The 17,115-nt window shown below is 38.6% G+C and overlaps 1 protein-coding gene across 1 annotated transcript in view; it reads right to left on the bottom strand.

Annotated features, from left to right (window-relative positions):
• The window catches only part of tmprss7 (transmembrane serine protease 7), an 85,893-nt gene extending 69,733 nt beyond the window's left edge, over positions 1–16,160 (bottom strand). The window contains exons 1-3 of the mRNA XM_072584309.1: positions 15,969–16,160; positions 7,074–7,290; positions 2,320–2,450 (exon numbers count right to left, since the gene is read on the bottom strand). Coding sequence (XP_072440410.1) covers positions 2,320–2,450; positions 7,074–7,290; positions 15,969–16,028 — 408 coding nt within the window. The 5' untranslated portion in view covers positions 16,029–16,160. The remainder of the gene's footprint in view (positions 1–2,319; positions 2,451–7,073; positions 7,291–15,968) is intronic.
• Positions 16,161–17,115: the final 955 nt, after the last annotated feature.

Raw genomic sequence — 17,115 nt, 5'->3', positions numbered from 1 at the left:
TGTTGAAGAGACCTCAGAAATCTGAGATCGACATGGTGGGTGTTGCCACCTCGATGCCTTTGCCACTGGAAAAAGAGAGTGAATTCCTCCTGAGACGCCCTGACTCAAGAAGCGAGCTCCTCTATGTTACATTCTGTCCGGATCCGATGCAGAGTCAAAGAAACCTGACCCAACGTCTAAATACCCCAGGAGGTGTTACAAGAAAAAAAGACCAACGTATGTCCTTGGACCCAGAAGGAGAGAGATGCAGCGATTGTAATAAGGTCACCTGGTGGATCTCATTAAAATATGAGTTCCCTCTTTGGGGCTGTTAATCTGATCCAATCAGGGAGTCCTGGTTGACAGATAAAAAGAGGAATGTCAGCTGGGTCTGAGTGAACTGAGCCAGTGTTAAGGACCTTTCTTGTGTATATAACAGGTGACTTGGCCTCTATGGAGTTCATATAATGATTTGATAGATAAACGTTAGTCTCATTTTCTGAAAATGGATGCGATGCCTGAATGTTTACACAATAGTCCAATTGCTTGTTTCCCCTCACACTGTACCTCAGGGCTGAATTTTACCATAAATCAACTAAGTATCAATTTTGATGAGTTTCACAAAGAGTTTCTCTCTAAGAGTCCTGGTGAGATTTCTCACACAACCTTCCCAACCTCACCTCATTACCTATACACATGCCTCAATGGCAACCCACACATTCTATTCCCCCAATCACAGTAGGTGGAAGTACTCACCACTGTTGGGATAAACTGGGATTCCTGGTGACAGTGCCATCTTTAAAACTTAGCTGTGTACTTGGTCAAGCACTGACAGCCCAGAGTGATCCTTCACCGTGCTCTTCAGAAACAAACACTGCTCAGGCCACAATGGTGACTTCATTGCACATGGAAATGCGCATTCTTACATCTATTGCTATTTAAAGCACTAAGAGACTTGTCCTTATTTTCATTTAATCTTAGAATCCTGTTCCCTAATGGCCACTGTAACTCAATATATTTTCATTGTTCAATTGGTATCAGCACATCCAGCGAAGTTTGCAAATTATTTAAAGCATTCATTTTTATTCAGCAGCAGCAAAAATGAACAAAAGCAAACAGAAGCTGCATTTGTCTCTGGGAACTGACAGGAGCTGCTTGCTTACTGGGTATCAGTACAGTCTTTTATGGTTTGTTGGTCTTGATGCTACAGCATTCTATCATGTATCTTTCTGCTTAAAGTCCTAAACCTTCCTCCACAAAACACTACTGCCATTCTCCCAGCTTGTTAAGAGTCCATTACTTCCCCTCTTTACTTTCTCCAGTTGTGTACAGCATTGTATGCTAGGATGGTGTGGCACACTCTGTCTGCAGCAAACCCCAGATTGAATACCAACCTCTCCTACAGTAAACCTATCATCTGCTCCATCATGACCCTAGTCAACATTGCATCTACGCAATGCTGCAGTCAGGAAGTTGTATTATGGAGACTCCAGAGGGTAGTTGTTGTCCCTTAGTAACCATCCTTTGTAAGGAAACTGACTCTTGAAACACAGCTAAAAGATGGCAGTTCTCAATATTATAGCTACTATTACAGCTCTCAAAGTACTTGGGGCAGACTTCTTAGACATGGAACCAATCATCGCAGAGACTAGTACATTGATCGCATCGAGTCTTTTTCTGTTGATGAATTCTGCTTCCTTATGATATGCTACTTTGAATGCAGTATGTAACCAGTCTACCACACTGCACAGTCTGGGTGAAGCCAGCTATGTTGCCAAAGCCTACTACCTAACCAAGTTAATCTTCCAGGAATTTCACCCAGGATCTGATTAGATTATATTTTACGAGTTTTATCTTTCTTCACTCACAATCACCTTCTAAATTCAATGAAAACTAAAACTATATCAAAGTTTTTGAAAGGATATAACTTTTATTAAAATATGTACCACACCCACTCCTAATTTCTATTGTTCATGACTAAAGTCTGTATACAATTAGTTTAGAATATGGATAATACCATTTGAATAGTCTCGTGAACCACTGAATGATTCTCATCAAATCCACCACCATGAAGCTCCAACTAATTAGCAGAGATTTGATCCAACCTTCATAATATTAAATAAAACAGTTAAGATTAGAGAAGCAAACAATTCACAACAAGTAACCACAAGTATCAAAAGTGTACTACAATATCACACTACTTATGTAATATGTGGAAATGTTCCCAGTTAATTCAACTGTGCCATAGCCCACTTATTCACAGCGTGCAGAATTCATTTATCATCCTATCCATATTTAATCCTGTATAATATACCATAAGGTGTGAGAGAGGTTTCTTACCACTTGCTGGACTTTAGCGGCCATGGAGAGGAATTCAGGGGAGTCCTTCCTTCGATACTCAGGAATAAATTCAATATTTGCTATACGGAATAATCCAGCAAAATACAAAGCAGTATTGTTTTGTGTTCTCACTATATAATGGAAAGAAAGTACCATTTTTAATGTAGATTTTTAATAAACATAATGCTAAATTTTAAGTAAGAAAAATGCACTTCTTCGGCAGAAGCAACATGTACAAATTACAATTTAATTTTGCCTTTCTGATTGAACTAACAAAACTCGGAAGGAAAAGAAACAAGGAAGATTTTGAGACCTCCTGCCTAGCAGGAGTTTACTCACCAGATTCTATCACTATTGTGGTTGTGCAATTTTGTCAAGTCCTCAAAATAAGCAGTGCAGGCAAATGCCTGAAAGAGCTCATAGCTGAGTTAGAGATTTTGAATCAATAAAGCCCAATACCATTTTAAGTCACAGCAGGAGAGAATTGGCATTTTTTTTTATTCACTGGCAGTCACCTAAGAGAAGCCCAAAGGACTCATTTATTTTTATAGGGGCAGGAGGAGAAGAGGAGCTCCTCTGGGTTGTAAAAGATACAGCAGAACCTCTTTAAGATGAGGCACCTCAAGGAATGTGATTATACAAACAGGCCATTCAGTCTATCAGGTTGGCCATTCAGTTAGATGAGGACAGAGCTACAGCTCAACTTCAGTTTCATACCTCAGACTAACAAAAATTATGTATCTCAGGTTTAATCATTTCAATTCTTCTAAACTCAGCAGTATTTTGAGGAAAACCTTTCTATTTCTCCAACTAACAAATCCTGAATGGCCTGGCTCTGATCAATCTACTACATCTTCCCAATCTGAACTCCACTGCCTGCTGAATTGGTTTTTCACCATTTACCCTATTGACTTATTTATTCACATAAATGCCTCAATTGGATCACCAGTTGGCACATTCAGGGAATGCAAGCCTAATCATCATTTCAATTTAGGCTGGGTATTGTTTTGGTGAAACAAGAACTGAATGCAATACACCAGTTTAACTAGAGCTTTCGAGTTCTGCAGCATACTTTGATAGGTTAGACCTCTGCCAAGTTACCCAATATTACAGAATCCCAGACCATCTCAATCCTGACCCCAAGTGCAGGTAGTTGTCCCATAATGTCATAGTTGTGTTCCAGTGAAACCTCACTTAATAGATAATCGCTTAATGGAAATAATGGGGCCTGTGGGAAATGTGAGGTTGGGGCAGATCAGCAAAAAAATCACTCATAATCTCTCAAAAATCACCCAAAAGTCTAACACAAGGGAGAGCACAGTCTGAAAGAAGGCTGAAATCATATTTATTAACAAAACAAAAATAAATTTAACATAGTACATTTAAAAAGTGTAAGAAAGTTGCTCTCTTACAGTACCTCTTACAGAAAGCTGCTCTGTCGGAGCATGAGCAGAATGACACAAAGACTGACACTGATATCATGCATACACAGAACGACATGAAGACTGACACTGATATCACGCATGTGCAGAACAACATGAAGACTGACACTGATATCACGCATGCACAGAATGACACGATGACTGACACTGATATCACGCACGTGCAAAATGATGCAGAGACTTTGGCATAGACATCGGCACATGCACAGAACTGCGCTGAGATTTTGGTGCTGTCGTTTGTGCATGCACAGAACGAAGCGGTCGAACCAATCCCCACGGGATCACACTATTGCGAAAAGAGGTAAAGGAACCAGCACACAGTGCAGGGACCTCCTGTGGTCATTCCCCTCAATAACAAGTATACCATTTTGGATACCGTTGGTGAGGAAGACTTACCAGAGGTAAGCTGTGGGGTACAAGGGTTTGGCACAGAGTCTATCCTTGTTGCTCAGAAGGGAATGGGGGAGTGGAGCACAGCATTAGTCACTGGGAACTCCATAGTTAGGGGGACAGATAGGAGATTCTGTGGGAACGAGAAAGACTCATGGTTGGTGTGTTGCCTCCCAGGTGCCAGGGTTCATGATGTTTCAGATTGTGTTTTCAGGATCCTTAAGGGGGAGGGGGAGGGGGAGCATCCCAAGTTGTGGTCCACATAAGCACTAAAGACATAGGTAAGAAAAGGGATGGGGATTTAAGGCAGACATTCAGGGAGATAGGATGGAAGCTTAGAGCTGGAACAAACAGAATTGTTATCTCTGGTTTGTTACCTGTGCCACGTGTGAGCGAGACAAGGAACAGGGAGTGACAGGAGTTGAACATGGGGCTACAGGGATGATGCAGGAAGGAGGGTTTCGGATACCTGGATAATTGGGGCTCATTCTGGGGTGGGTGGGACCTCACAAAGAGGAAAATCTACACCTGAACCAGAGGGGTACCAATATCCTGGGGTATTGCTTGCTAATGGTCTTTAGGAGAGTTTCAACAAATTCAGCAGAGGGGTGGGAGCCTAAATTATCATTACAAAGTCCAGGAAGTTGAGAGTAGTGAGGTCAAAAATATGGTTTCAAGATCGCAAGAGCTGGGCTGAGAGGTAGCAAATGGAGTTTAATGTGGAAAAGTGTGAGGTGTTTTACTTTGGAAGAAGCAACAGGAATAAAGAGTACTGGGCTAATGGTAAGATTCTTGGCAGAGTAGATGAGCAGAGAGATCTCGTGTCCATGTACAGAGATCCCTGAAAGTTGCCACCGAGGTTGATAGGGTTGTTAAGAAAGCATAGCTTTTATTGGTAAAGGGATTGAGTTCCAGAGTGATGAGGTCATGTTGCAGCTGTAAAAAATTCTGGTGCTGCCAAACTTGGAGTATTGCTTACAGTTCTGGTCACCGGATTATCGGAAGGCTGTGGAAGCTTTGGAAAGGGTTCAGAGGCGTCTTACGAGTTGCCTGGTATGGAGGGAAGGTCTTATGAGGAAAGGATGAGGGACTTGCAGCTGTTTTCTTTAGAAGAAGGTTGAGAGGTTGAGAGGGCCTGTACTGCACTGTAATGTTCTATGTTCATTCTTGAAAATACTGTTCCCTATTTCTTTAGCGACATTATAGCCGAAACAAGCGTTATCCTAGTGCTATCTGTACTCATTTTCCTGCCTGAGATCCATGGGTACTTTACTAAAGTACCTCTCCCTCAAGGACTATTCCAGAAACTCCCAAAATCCTAAACATAGGTAAGATTTACCCCATTTTCTCATGCAATTGTTGCTAATACTGCCAGTATTCTGTATTTTATTTGGTGTAAGGCACTAATTACAGCCAATACATGCTTGGTTAGTTTGAATGGATGTGAATGAAGATAAACATGCATCATGGTTAGATTTCTGAAGTAAAAACATCTTTCCTGCAAAAAAATCAAGAATAACGTATCACAGTATTTGCCATTTTAACATTTTTCCACAAAATGCATGTAGAAAACAATAACATTTAAGTGGTGTGTTTTAAAATAACATAATTTTACTTCACACACAGGATTGAAGGGAAGAGCTGTATGCTTTGGGAAATTGTGTATTGAAGCTAAAGTCACATTATTTTGATTATTGCCAAGAGTGACATGGGTTGCTCATGGTGTCAGAAAAACATGAAGGGTCATACCTTAAATCAGAGTCTCTCAACAAATATTGACATTATCAAGGATTAAATTATCTTCTTAAGTCTATGAAACTTGTTTTAAAGGGAAGGAACATGCTAAACATTGATACCAATTCTGCTTGCATCTAACCAGACAAGAGGCAGTGGTTAGGAATGAAGCCTTAAATTCCTATGAAGACAGGAAATTGTGGAACAAGGACTTGTGTGTCTTCAGTCAAGTTTTAAAAATGAAATCTGAGCATTTTTGCAGAGATGTTAGAAAAATGCACGACAGATAGATGTCATATTGCTGCAATTGAGATATGCAATCTACTGACATGAGGTAGTTCATATTTTTCTAAGCTTTGGATTATTTAAAGCCATGTTGTATTGAATGAATTGAGAGTCTGGTTAATTGGTGTTCTGTATCTTTACATTATTGTGGAAAAAAATAGCTCAGATTGGCATCAGGACTTTCTTGCCCAATATTTTCTTGGCTTGTTTTCAGATCGATTGGGACACACATAAGTAAATATATGAAGACATCAATTGACAGTTTGATTCACAAGAAGGTATCAGAGGTCGACTCTCCACTGAATACTATTGTACAACTAGCGATGAAACAACGTGAGTCAATTCTAATAACAGTGAGACAGAGAAGTCACTTTACAGGAGCAATGAATATCAATGAACTCCAAAATGTATCTATGCAAATCCTAAACTTTTCACACAAATGGGCAATTATGTGAGTTAGAATCAAGTTTTCAACTGTATTGAAATGTTTGTAAATGTTTGTAAACATTTCAATTAAAACTTACAATTTGATTTTATAAACTGGTGCTAATTTGTATTAAGTAATACCAAGGTCATCCTTGCATGATAGGAACTTTTTTAAATATCAGAACTGGTATTTGAATAGCAGGTCAGGCAGCATCCGAGGAGCAGGAGAATCGACGTTTCGGGCAAGAGCCCTTCATGCATTCCTGATGAAGGGCTTTTGCCCGAAACGTTGATTCTCCTGGTCCTCGGATGCTGCCTGACCTGCTGTGCTTTTCCAGCACCACAGTCACGACTTTGATCTCTAGCATCTGCAGTCCTCACTTTCTCCCACTGGCATTTGAATAGACTACTAATCTATCATAAATTCAAAAAATGAAGTTATTTTGTTCTATGGGAATAGCTAGGCAAAATACTTACATACATAGACCCATAGTAAGGTCCATGTTATTAACATAATAACAAAAACCATCAGAGTAAAGAAGATAATTTTTTTGTTTATGTAGAAACATTCAGTTGTTCCCTTAAATTGACATTTAAATGGTAACTTGGGTTTTCTCTTTCCTTTTCGTGGATGTTTCCTTTTCACAGGCAAAGTTCCATCCAAGTTGGTCACATCAACTGATATTTCAGAAACCTGAATGTTAAAGAGAAGAGAGTCAGCAACAACCTGCATTTTTAACATTGAAAATAGTTTCAAAGCTTCACAGAAAGTTTTTGAACAGGAATGGAAGCCAAGTGAAAGGAGGATTTATAAGGAGAGGTGGCTTGGTCAAAAATGGTGCGTTTTGAAGATCTATGAGGAACAAAACCACATACAGACAGTTAAGCACCTGGAATCTAAAAGACGGGATTCAGGTGTAGATCCTGCAATTACCTTTCATCTATTTGCCTTCAAATCTCATTCTATAATAAAAATTAAAATCATTTGGAGTTTGGAATGCTAATTACATATGGTACAAAATGGATTTTGAACATCTGAGTTTGTGTTTAAAATACAATATGATCTATAAAAGGAAGAAGAAAGAGTTGAATTACGATAGTGACCAGAAATCCTCACATTTCTGCCCCTTTAATTGAACTAATAACAGTGTATTCCATTTTCAGGAGAAGCATGAGTGATCTTAGTAAGCATGATCATTTAAAGTCAGTTGTAAATAGATGGACTTTGGTATTAGCAAATGTAGAAAATGTTTAATATGTTCTTGGAATAAAATTACATTGCAACTTTATAAGATTTGTTTCAATCTAATATTTGGAAGTTTAAAACTGACTGTTCTAGCTAAATGGACTCAATATTCCTTTGTCATGCTGTCATCCATTGTAACCTTATATTTAATCTTACAGTTGGAACAATAATCAACAAAAAAAGCCAAGGAAAATGTAAGCATTAAAGAACCGAATTTTCAATTGCTTACAGCACCTCGAACAGCTAATGGTCTGATATACTGTGTAAATGGCTTAAATAATAAATAATGGAATTATACAGCATCTAAGATAAACATAGCTACATTATCCCAATGAGTGTATAGTATAGTATGTCCTTCCATCCTGATACTATTATTTATGAGGAAATACAACACCACCCACAGTAATGGACAGTAGAATCAGGATTACAATTCATCGCATCCTTAGAAGCCTCACAGAGTTAATCAGAAAAGCTGCAAATTCCCATTAATCCAAAGTGTGTTTGAAGTCATTCACGCCATCTTTAAAAGTTATCAAAGAAAACAGCATACTAAAATTAACTCATGTTAATAGGTACAGACAATGAACTTCAAGGCCACATCAGCCCCTTCATCAGGCGATTTATTTTTAATCTGAAAATAAAAATCAGACTTCCCAAAACTGTCATGCTATTTAAACAACTCGCCAAGAATCATGTCTGGACATTGTATGTGTTCACCAACATTTCACTATCACTGAGGAAAATTTCAGACCACTTGTGAATTTATAGAGTTTGTTCCAGAATGACTTTATTGTACATGTCTATGAACCATAAAAATAATACTGTATTTTCATCCTAAATGGAAATAAAAGAGATAATGACAAGAACAAATTACAGCTGCCACTCTGAAAAAAACCTCAGCTGATAAACCTGAACAAATTATTTATAAGTACCTTTCTCAACAAGTTGGTGGTACAAATGTCAGGATACCCAGTGTGGTCTCTACAAAGAGCAGTCAACACCTGTCATAGTTCCATATGCAACTCACACTTGATCACATTGAAGTTTGGCTTGCTTGGTAGTGGCCTAAAGTAAGTCCCAGTGAAGTGGGAAGGAGCATGGAGGCAAGTAACAAGCATAGCCAGCAGAATATCTTTTTTTAAACAGTTTGGGGTTATTACATGCTAGACTACATTCACACCAGTAAAACCTGAGCAAGGAAGCCCAGCAACTTGTCCACAGGGCAACACTATTTCTGTAGGATTCTAAGATATTAGCACTGGTAAAGAGCACCATATTTGTTTAGATGGCTATCCATTACCAACAAATTATTTCCAGCATCAGCTTGACTGCAAACATTTTTTAAGATATCTTTGGTACATATGCACTGAAAATTTAAAATTTCTGCTTCCATTTACCACTTGGTAAACTTGAGCTTATAAATTGTTCTCCCTTTATGTTTCCACAAGACAAATTGATACTATTTTCCCTCCAGAGCATTCCATTTCTTCTACAGTTGAAGAGATGAATTATTTAAATTGTAAACAACTTTAAGAATGGCCTGAAATGGGTTGACTCAATTGCCTTGCTGCATTCACACATTGCTATACTCTCAAATGCCTGCTGGTAGAAAGGGAATGCTGATTGCTGTTGACCAAACAAAATATTGACTAAACTTTAATAAATGAATGATAACTACTTTTTACCCATTCTCTTTAAGAAGATTGCAATTTCACATACATACAGACATAAAGACCATCATCCTGTGTAATTCAATAAAGATCTTTTAAAGGATGATCACTACAGTGGTGTTCATAGAATGCTAATTATAGCAAGAGACAAACACAAATTATGAACAGTATTGTACATGATGGACATCGCATCTGAAATATGTATGCATCAAAATGCATTCACAACAAGCACATTATCATTAATTTCTATTTGGGAAGTGAGGTGTTCTGATCATCACAATTGAAGATAACAGTAAAATTCTCACAGGCTGGTACAGACTAGATACAGGGAGAATGTTTCCCTCTTAGAAGAGTACAGAAGCAGATGACACAGTATACTAGGTAGACCATTTAAGACTGAGGTGAAGAAAGATTTATTTTCTCAAACGGTTGTGAACCTATGGCATTCTCTACCACAGATGACTGTGGAGGCCGCATTATTGAATATATTTAAGAATGAGATAGATAACTTTCTATATGTTAAAGGCACCAAGGTCTACAGGGCGAAAGCAGGAATTTGGCATTGAGACAGAAGATCAGCCAAGATCTTAGTGATTTGATTTGATCTGATTTATTGAAGTCAGTTATTAGACTACAGTAAGAAGTATTGTTTTGCATGCTCTACTGGCAGATCATACCATACAAAGTGCATCAAGTAGCAGAACAGAGTGCAGAGTACAGTGTTACAGCTGCACAGAAGGTGCACAGAGAGACACCATCATTAACATTTGAGACGTCTTCCAAGAATCTGATACCAGCAGGGAAGAAACTGTTCTTGAGTTTGTTTGCATGCGTATTCAAACTTTTAAATCTTCTCCCTGATGGAAGAGGGTGGAAGAGAGTTGAATAGTTCACTGCTGCACCTAGTTATCCTGGAGAAATGGTAAATACTCCCGTTGTTCAGGCATCCAAAATCTTCCTTTGGGAACAATCAGGAAAAAAAGTTCTGTCAGGTTTAAATCAGCTTTAAAGTTAATTATTAATTAATTGAGAACTAGGAACCTTTGCAAAATTCACCAAATAAATATCTTTACTGAAAGTTTGATAGCAGAATTACTATAAAAGGAATTGATATGAACTATCCAATGTACATTTACCCAACATCATTCTACCCTCAAACTATGATCTGACTTTCAATTTATAGATGGAACTGACTCTATACACGTTTCAATATTTTGTCTTTTTTACATTAATTACTTCACTCTGTTTATCTTTGAAACTGATGATGTTACAAAGGGGAAAGTTGTCCCTTTCCTGTTTGAGGTATGTACTTTTTACAATGTTCTTTTGAATTTGCCTGGGCTCTGATTGAAAAACAAAAAGCATCCATTTTAAAATCACCATTGTTATTTTTCATGACAGCTTCCAGAATCTGCTTACCGGTTACCATAGTTCTCATTCTGTGGATGTCATTTTATAGCATTTCAGTTTAAATCTCCATTCTGGTTGAAATTCAAATCCAGGGAATTGTTATCACTCATAGATCGCTCATATCCACTACTTTCAACATTCATTCCTTTCATCAGCAATTCACAGAGGCAGCAGAATGTACCATCCACAAGATGCACTGTAGCAACTCACCAAAACTTGTTCAACAGCATCTTCCAAACCCATGCTCACTATCACCAATGGCAGCAGGCGCACGGAAATCTGAAAATTCTTTTCCAAATCCAACACATTCCTACTTTCAAAACATATCATCACTCCATGAGCATCTTCAGATCAACATCTAGGAATTCTCTCCTGACAGGACAATGAATGTCCTTACACCCTGTGAACCACAGTGATTTGAAAAGGCAGCATATCAGGCAATTAGGGATAGGCAATAAACAGTGGTTCTAAAAGAGTTGTCCACATCTCTTGAATATTGAAAATCTAAATAAGCAATAAAGGATAAAATAATAGTGAGAGAATAGAAGGTTTTAAATAGTCACTCATTAAGCATTACAGTAGATGTCAGCATATAAGTCAACCCTAGAAGTCTCTGTAAGGGATAAGTCCTACTATTCAAAGAATGGCATATGTCATCAGCTATGCCTACTGGCATCTGCAAATACTTGGAACAAGGTCCAAGCCAGCAATGGTATAGGAATGTTCTTTCCTACCACTTCTACGTCTAGTGTATACAGTTAATAAAAGGTTCCTGTTCACAGGTATGAAAAGAAATAATGATTTATAGACCAGTTAGTTTAACATTGGTATTGGGAAAAATACTAGAGTTGACATAAAAGCTGTGATAACAGACTTGAAAAGAATTAACAGGATTGGACAAAGCCTGCATGGGTTTATGAAAGGCAAATCAGGTTTAACAAATCGGCTAGAGTTGAAGATGTAGATTCGATAAGGGAGAAACAATGGATGTGGTATATTTGGATCTTCAGAAGGTTTTTGATAAGGTCCTACATAGGAGGTTAATGGGCAAAATGAACATGAAACACATGAGATGGGGATAATATATTGGCATCAAATAAGAATTGGTTGACATACAGGAAATAGAGAGTGGGAATAAATGGGTCTTTCTCTGGGTGACAGACAATGACTAGTGGGATACTGCAAGGATCATTTCTTGGGTATTGATAATGTACTCATATAATCTGGATTGGAGAACCGAATGCAACGGTTTGCTGATAACATAAAATTGGGCATGATTGTGAGCAAACACATGGAAGAGGCAGTAAAAGTGGCTGCAGGTTTTTATATGTCATTGCGAAAATAATTGATACAATTCTTGCCTGACTGGGGATGGAGGAAGGAACAGCAAAATACTAAGATTTAATTAAGACATTCAATACATACTTCATTCTAAGAAAGAACTCTTATTATAGTCACAGTCTGGAACCAGAGAGAGAATAGATTCCTTCATAAATGACCTGTATTGTTTCGCAGGCTACCAGAATCCTATGAGATGAACTTATTCATGTTTTTATAGCATTGTATCCTGGATGAGGCTCTATTTGATCTCTTACACTCCAGAGAAAGCCTCACCTTGTCCAAGGCTGTTCAATTACCTCAGCAAACTGAAATCCTTAAACAGCAAGTCTCTCCTCTAAGCAGACTTTGTCTGCAAAAAAAAGCATTATTTTTCAAAAATGTTTGCAGGAACAGCAGGACATTCCCTGCAACAGGACAAAATAACAAAAGTAAATCACAACAACCTACCTCCAGTAGGTAGATGGTGATGAAAAGCAAGATTTATTTTTAAATGGGTCATCAGAATCATCACTACATAATAAATCACCTTACTCTTGTTCCACTAAATCTGATATTCCGCTTTTTCTGAAAAATCTGATGAAAGTTTGCATACAAATAGTATCTTATAATTTGTTGGCCAACCACACATACATCAAGGGGTCAGCATACATATTCTACTCTTTGTGAAGGTTTTATTCTCTATCAACTATCCATCTATATCATTCTGCATCGCTAATTGAGGTACATGCCTAGATGTTGACCTATGGGACATATGAATGGGAAGTGGAGTTGAAGTGGTCAGCCACAGGGTGGTGGGGTTGATTGGTGCATGTGTTCTTGAATGTTCTCTGAAATGTCCCGTGAGTTGGCAAGGTTCCTGTCTCCCCACTTTAGAGGAGGCCACATCGAAAGCAATGGACATAGTAGATGAGGTATGCAAACCCTGGATCTCTACTTCCACCAAATCCTACCACCCCCTCCCTCTCCTCCAAGGGCATGCAAGTCCTGGGCCTCTTCTACTGCCAAATCCTAGTCCCCCCAGTGCCTGGAAGAAGATCATCTCATCTTCCACATTGGCACCGTCCAACCACACAGCATCAACATCAATTTCACCAGATGCCTCATCTCCCCTCACCCCCTCCATCCCAGATCCAACCCTCCAACTCAGCACTGCCCTCTTGAACTGTTCCATTTGTCCATCTTCCTTCCTACTTTTCTGCTCCAATCTCTGCTCCAACCTATCACCATCATCCCCCACCGGCATCGACCTATTGCCTTCCCAACTACCTTCCCCTAGCCCAACCTCTCATGTATCCCTCAGCCCACCAACCCCTACCCACCTCCCCCCCCCGCCACGTTCCTGATGAAGGGCTGAAGCCTGAAAAGTCGACTCTCCTGTTCCTCGGATGCTGCCTGGCCAGCTGTGCTTTACCAGCACCACACTTTTTAACTCTAATCTCCAGCATCTGCAGTACTCACTTTCTTCTAGATCCACTTAGCAGGTTAATAACAGCAAGGAAGAAGCTGTTCTTGAACCAGTTGGTGTGTGTGTGTGTGTGTGTGTGTGTTCAAGATTCTGTATCTTCTGCCTAATGGAAGAGGTCCAAAATTATACTCGCCTCCACCACTATCTCTGGCAGTCCGTTCCACTCACTACCCTCTGTGTGAAACAATGACCACTCTGCACCCTTTTGTATCTCTCCCGTCTCAACTTAAACTTATGCCCTCTAGATTAGATTATTTACAGTGTGGAAACAGGCCCTTCGGTCTAACAAGTCCACACCGACCCGCTGAAGCGCAACCCACCCAGATCTATTCCCCTACATTTAGCCCTTCACCTAACACTATGGGCAACTTTAATGGCTAATTCAACTAACCTGCACATTTTTGGATTGTGGGAGGAAACCGGAGCACCCAGAGGAAACCCACACAGAGACGGAGTGAATGTGCAAACTCCACACAGTCAGTCGCCTGAGGCGGGAATTGAACCCGGGTCTCTGGCGCTGTGAGGCAGCAGTGCTAACCTTTTAGAGTTCCCTATGATAGGAAAAGCATTTGGCAATCTACCTAACCTGTGCTTCTCATGATTTTGTAGACCTTTATAAAGTCACCCCTCAATCTCCTATGGTCCAGAGAATAAAGTTCCAGTCGATTATTATATAGTATATGAACACCAACAGGCTATATCCTTTGTGTAGATCACCAGGACACCCCAGTCTACAGATTATGAATACATAACCTCATATTATTTTCATCTAGCCAACTATTATGATAGACATGCACCAAAACCCCTCCAAGAAACTTGATTTTCAGCACTTGAAAATCATCTTAGCTGTTAATTATAATTCTTATTCTGGATTAGTGGTGCTGGAAGAGCACAGCAGTTCAGGCAGCATCCAAGTAGCTTCAAAATCGATGTTTCGGGCGCCCGAAACGTCGATTTCGAAGCTACTTGGATGCTGCCTGAACTGCTGTGCTCTTCCAGCACCACTAATCCAGAATCTGGTTTCCAGCATCTGCAGTCATTGTTTTTACCGAATTATAATTCTTAGCCATGCAAGCTCATATCACCTTAAATCTTGTGTTCTTGTGTGTTGTGGTTTTTACAAGAAGGTTTTTCAATCTTTCTACTTCATAGAATAGTTGCTGGGATTATTGAGAATTATGAACACTTAATCTGTGTTGCTGAAGTAAAATGATGAGTATTTGTATTTGTGCCATTGTCTGATGATAAATTGTGGAAACTGATCATTTTGAAATTAAGGTCTTTTTTTGTGTCAGCTTGATTTTGGTCTTCTGCTACAGCAGTAAATATCTTCATTCCTTAAAGCGGCTACACGAATAACTGATGCTATGAAATCATTGCAGGACTCAGAATTTGATTTGGCTCACTTACGTGTGCATACACACATTGCATTTTTGGTGACAATGAAATCATTCTGATGATTTTCAAGGGGATCCATTCTGATACGTGTTTCTCAAGGTCAGGCTACTGTCTGTCCCTGTTCTCATGATAGACTAGATGTGGGCATCTTCTCCACATTCAATTCCTTCTTCTTCCACTTTTGAACCAGTTTTTACCACCACTGAATTCCCCCACCATAGAATAGTCTTTTGCTTTGTTGGCAAGTTATATAACTTTTTGTTTGAACCAAGTTCATACTTCATATTTTTATTGATAGAGTTGTTTTTTCTTTGTCATTTGCCACACAGTGTCTGCTCTGTTTGTTCATTCTTAAACTCCTTCTTCACAATACCATCTGTACCATCAGCTCAATTCATTGCACCTAGGTATAAAGTAAGTAAAACATGCGTGCAAAAAGCCAAAAAGTAAGGCTGACTACTAATTTAAGTCATTTTGTGGCCGAAAACACTGTGGGAGTGCTTCACTTATGTATCAAATACACTCAAAAACATGATTTCTGGGACCAGGAAGATGAGGTTGTCTTACACATCAGATTAATTTATGATCTACAACAGTTATATATCTAATGTAACCTTTGTTTTAAAGTTCCTCACAAATAAATAACTGGCTTTGTCATAAATATGCACCAAATTACATACTTACTATTAACATCTGTTCTTAAATCCTCACTCTTAAACAGGTAAAATTATTTGTAACTACTATTAAACATATATCCAATATATTAGCATTTCAGTTATTGAAAACAGATAGGGTAAGTGTTATATGAAAATATTTACTTAATAAGAATCTGGTACACTTACATTTGCACTTAGATCATCCTCTGATTTAGTAGATTGCTCACACCTTGTATCTTCTGCCATTAGAAGAATTGCAAACTTGTCTTCCCTGTACAAGCACTGATGTGCAACAATGAAGCTACAGCTTTTTCTCGGCACCTTACAGCTCACTGAGTCTAAGTCATTCGACAACACATAATTAATTTCTGCTAAATCTTTTGTTGAATAATTTCTGAATGGAGGTCTATGAATAATGCTCGACTCTCTGTTATAAGAGGTATTGCGTTTCCATGTCAGTAACCATGCACCACATGACTGCAGTAACATAGAAACCAATGCTAGAATGACGCTGATCATTATCAAATGCACTTCAATTTTAGTGTTTCTATTTTAGACAAAAAATACAAAAAGAACCACATTTTTAGAAGTGAAAAATAGTTTAGACCTTTTTAAATTTCCAATCATGAATGTTTGGCTTTAATTTCTTATCTAACAGATCAGACACTAATCTTATCTTACCGATCTGATCTTTTTAATTGTTTTACAGCCTGTTCTCTCAGTTGGAGAGAGGCTGTTATAGTGAACAGACGGAAGTAACTTATTAAACAACAGGATAGAATATGACCAGTTGTGGTATTACACAAGAACCCTCAGCAAAACTGAGTTCAATGTAGTCAAAATAAAAAGCTTCCTGTGACCGAAGTTATATCTTGTACAAAGCAAAATGTTTGTGGTAGTTAGGAGTCAATAATCAGAGAATCAGGACTTTATACAGTGTGTTCTGAATCCAACTTTCCCAGCTGTTTCAATGCATACCTTAGTTCCATTACAAAGTCAGATTGGATCTGCTAACCAGTATAAAATTCAGCCTTTAAAAAATATTCATTCATGGGATATAGGAATCTCAGGCTAATCTATGCTAATCAAGCATCTAGCATTTATTGTGTGTACCTAATTGCACTTGAGAAGGTGGTGGTTAGCTGCCTTCTCAAACCACTACATTCCATTTGGTGTAGCTATACTCACAATTCTTCAGGTAATGAAACAGCCCCGTAAATGTCTATAGGCTTAGACTGGTAAAACACATATTAATCATGATTATTTGGTAATGACCATCTTGAATAAGAGAAAGCCTTGATATCTGCACCTGTCCTTTAAAATAATACCATTT

This window comes from Chiloscyllium punctatum, chromosome 15, assembly GCF_047496795.1.
Source record: "Chiloscyllium punctatum isolate Juve2018m chromosome 15, sChiPun1.3, whole genome shotgun sequence".
Lineage (NCBI taxonomy): Eukaryota > Metazoa > Chordata > Chondrichthyes > Orectolobiformes > Hemiscylliidae > Chiloscyllium > Chiloscyllium punctatum.
This window is presented reverse-complemented; position numbering and strand designations above follow the sequence as displayed.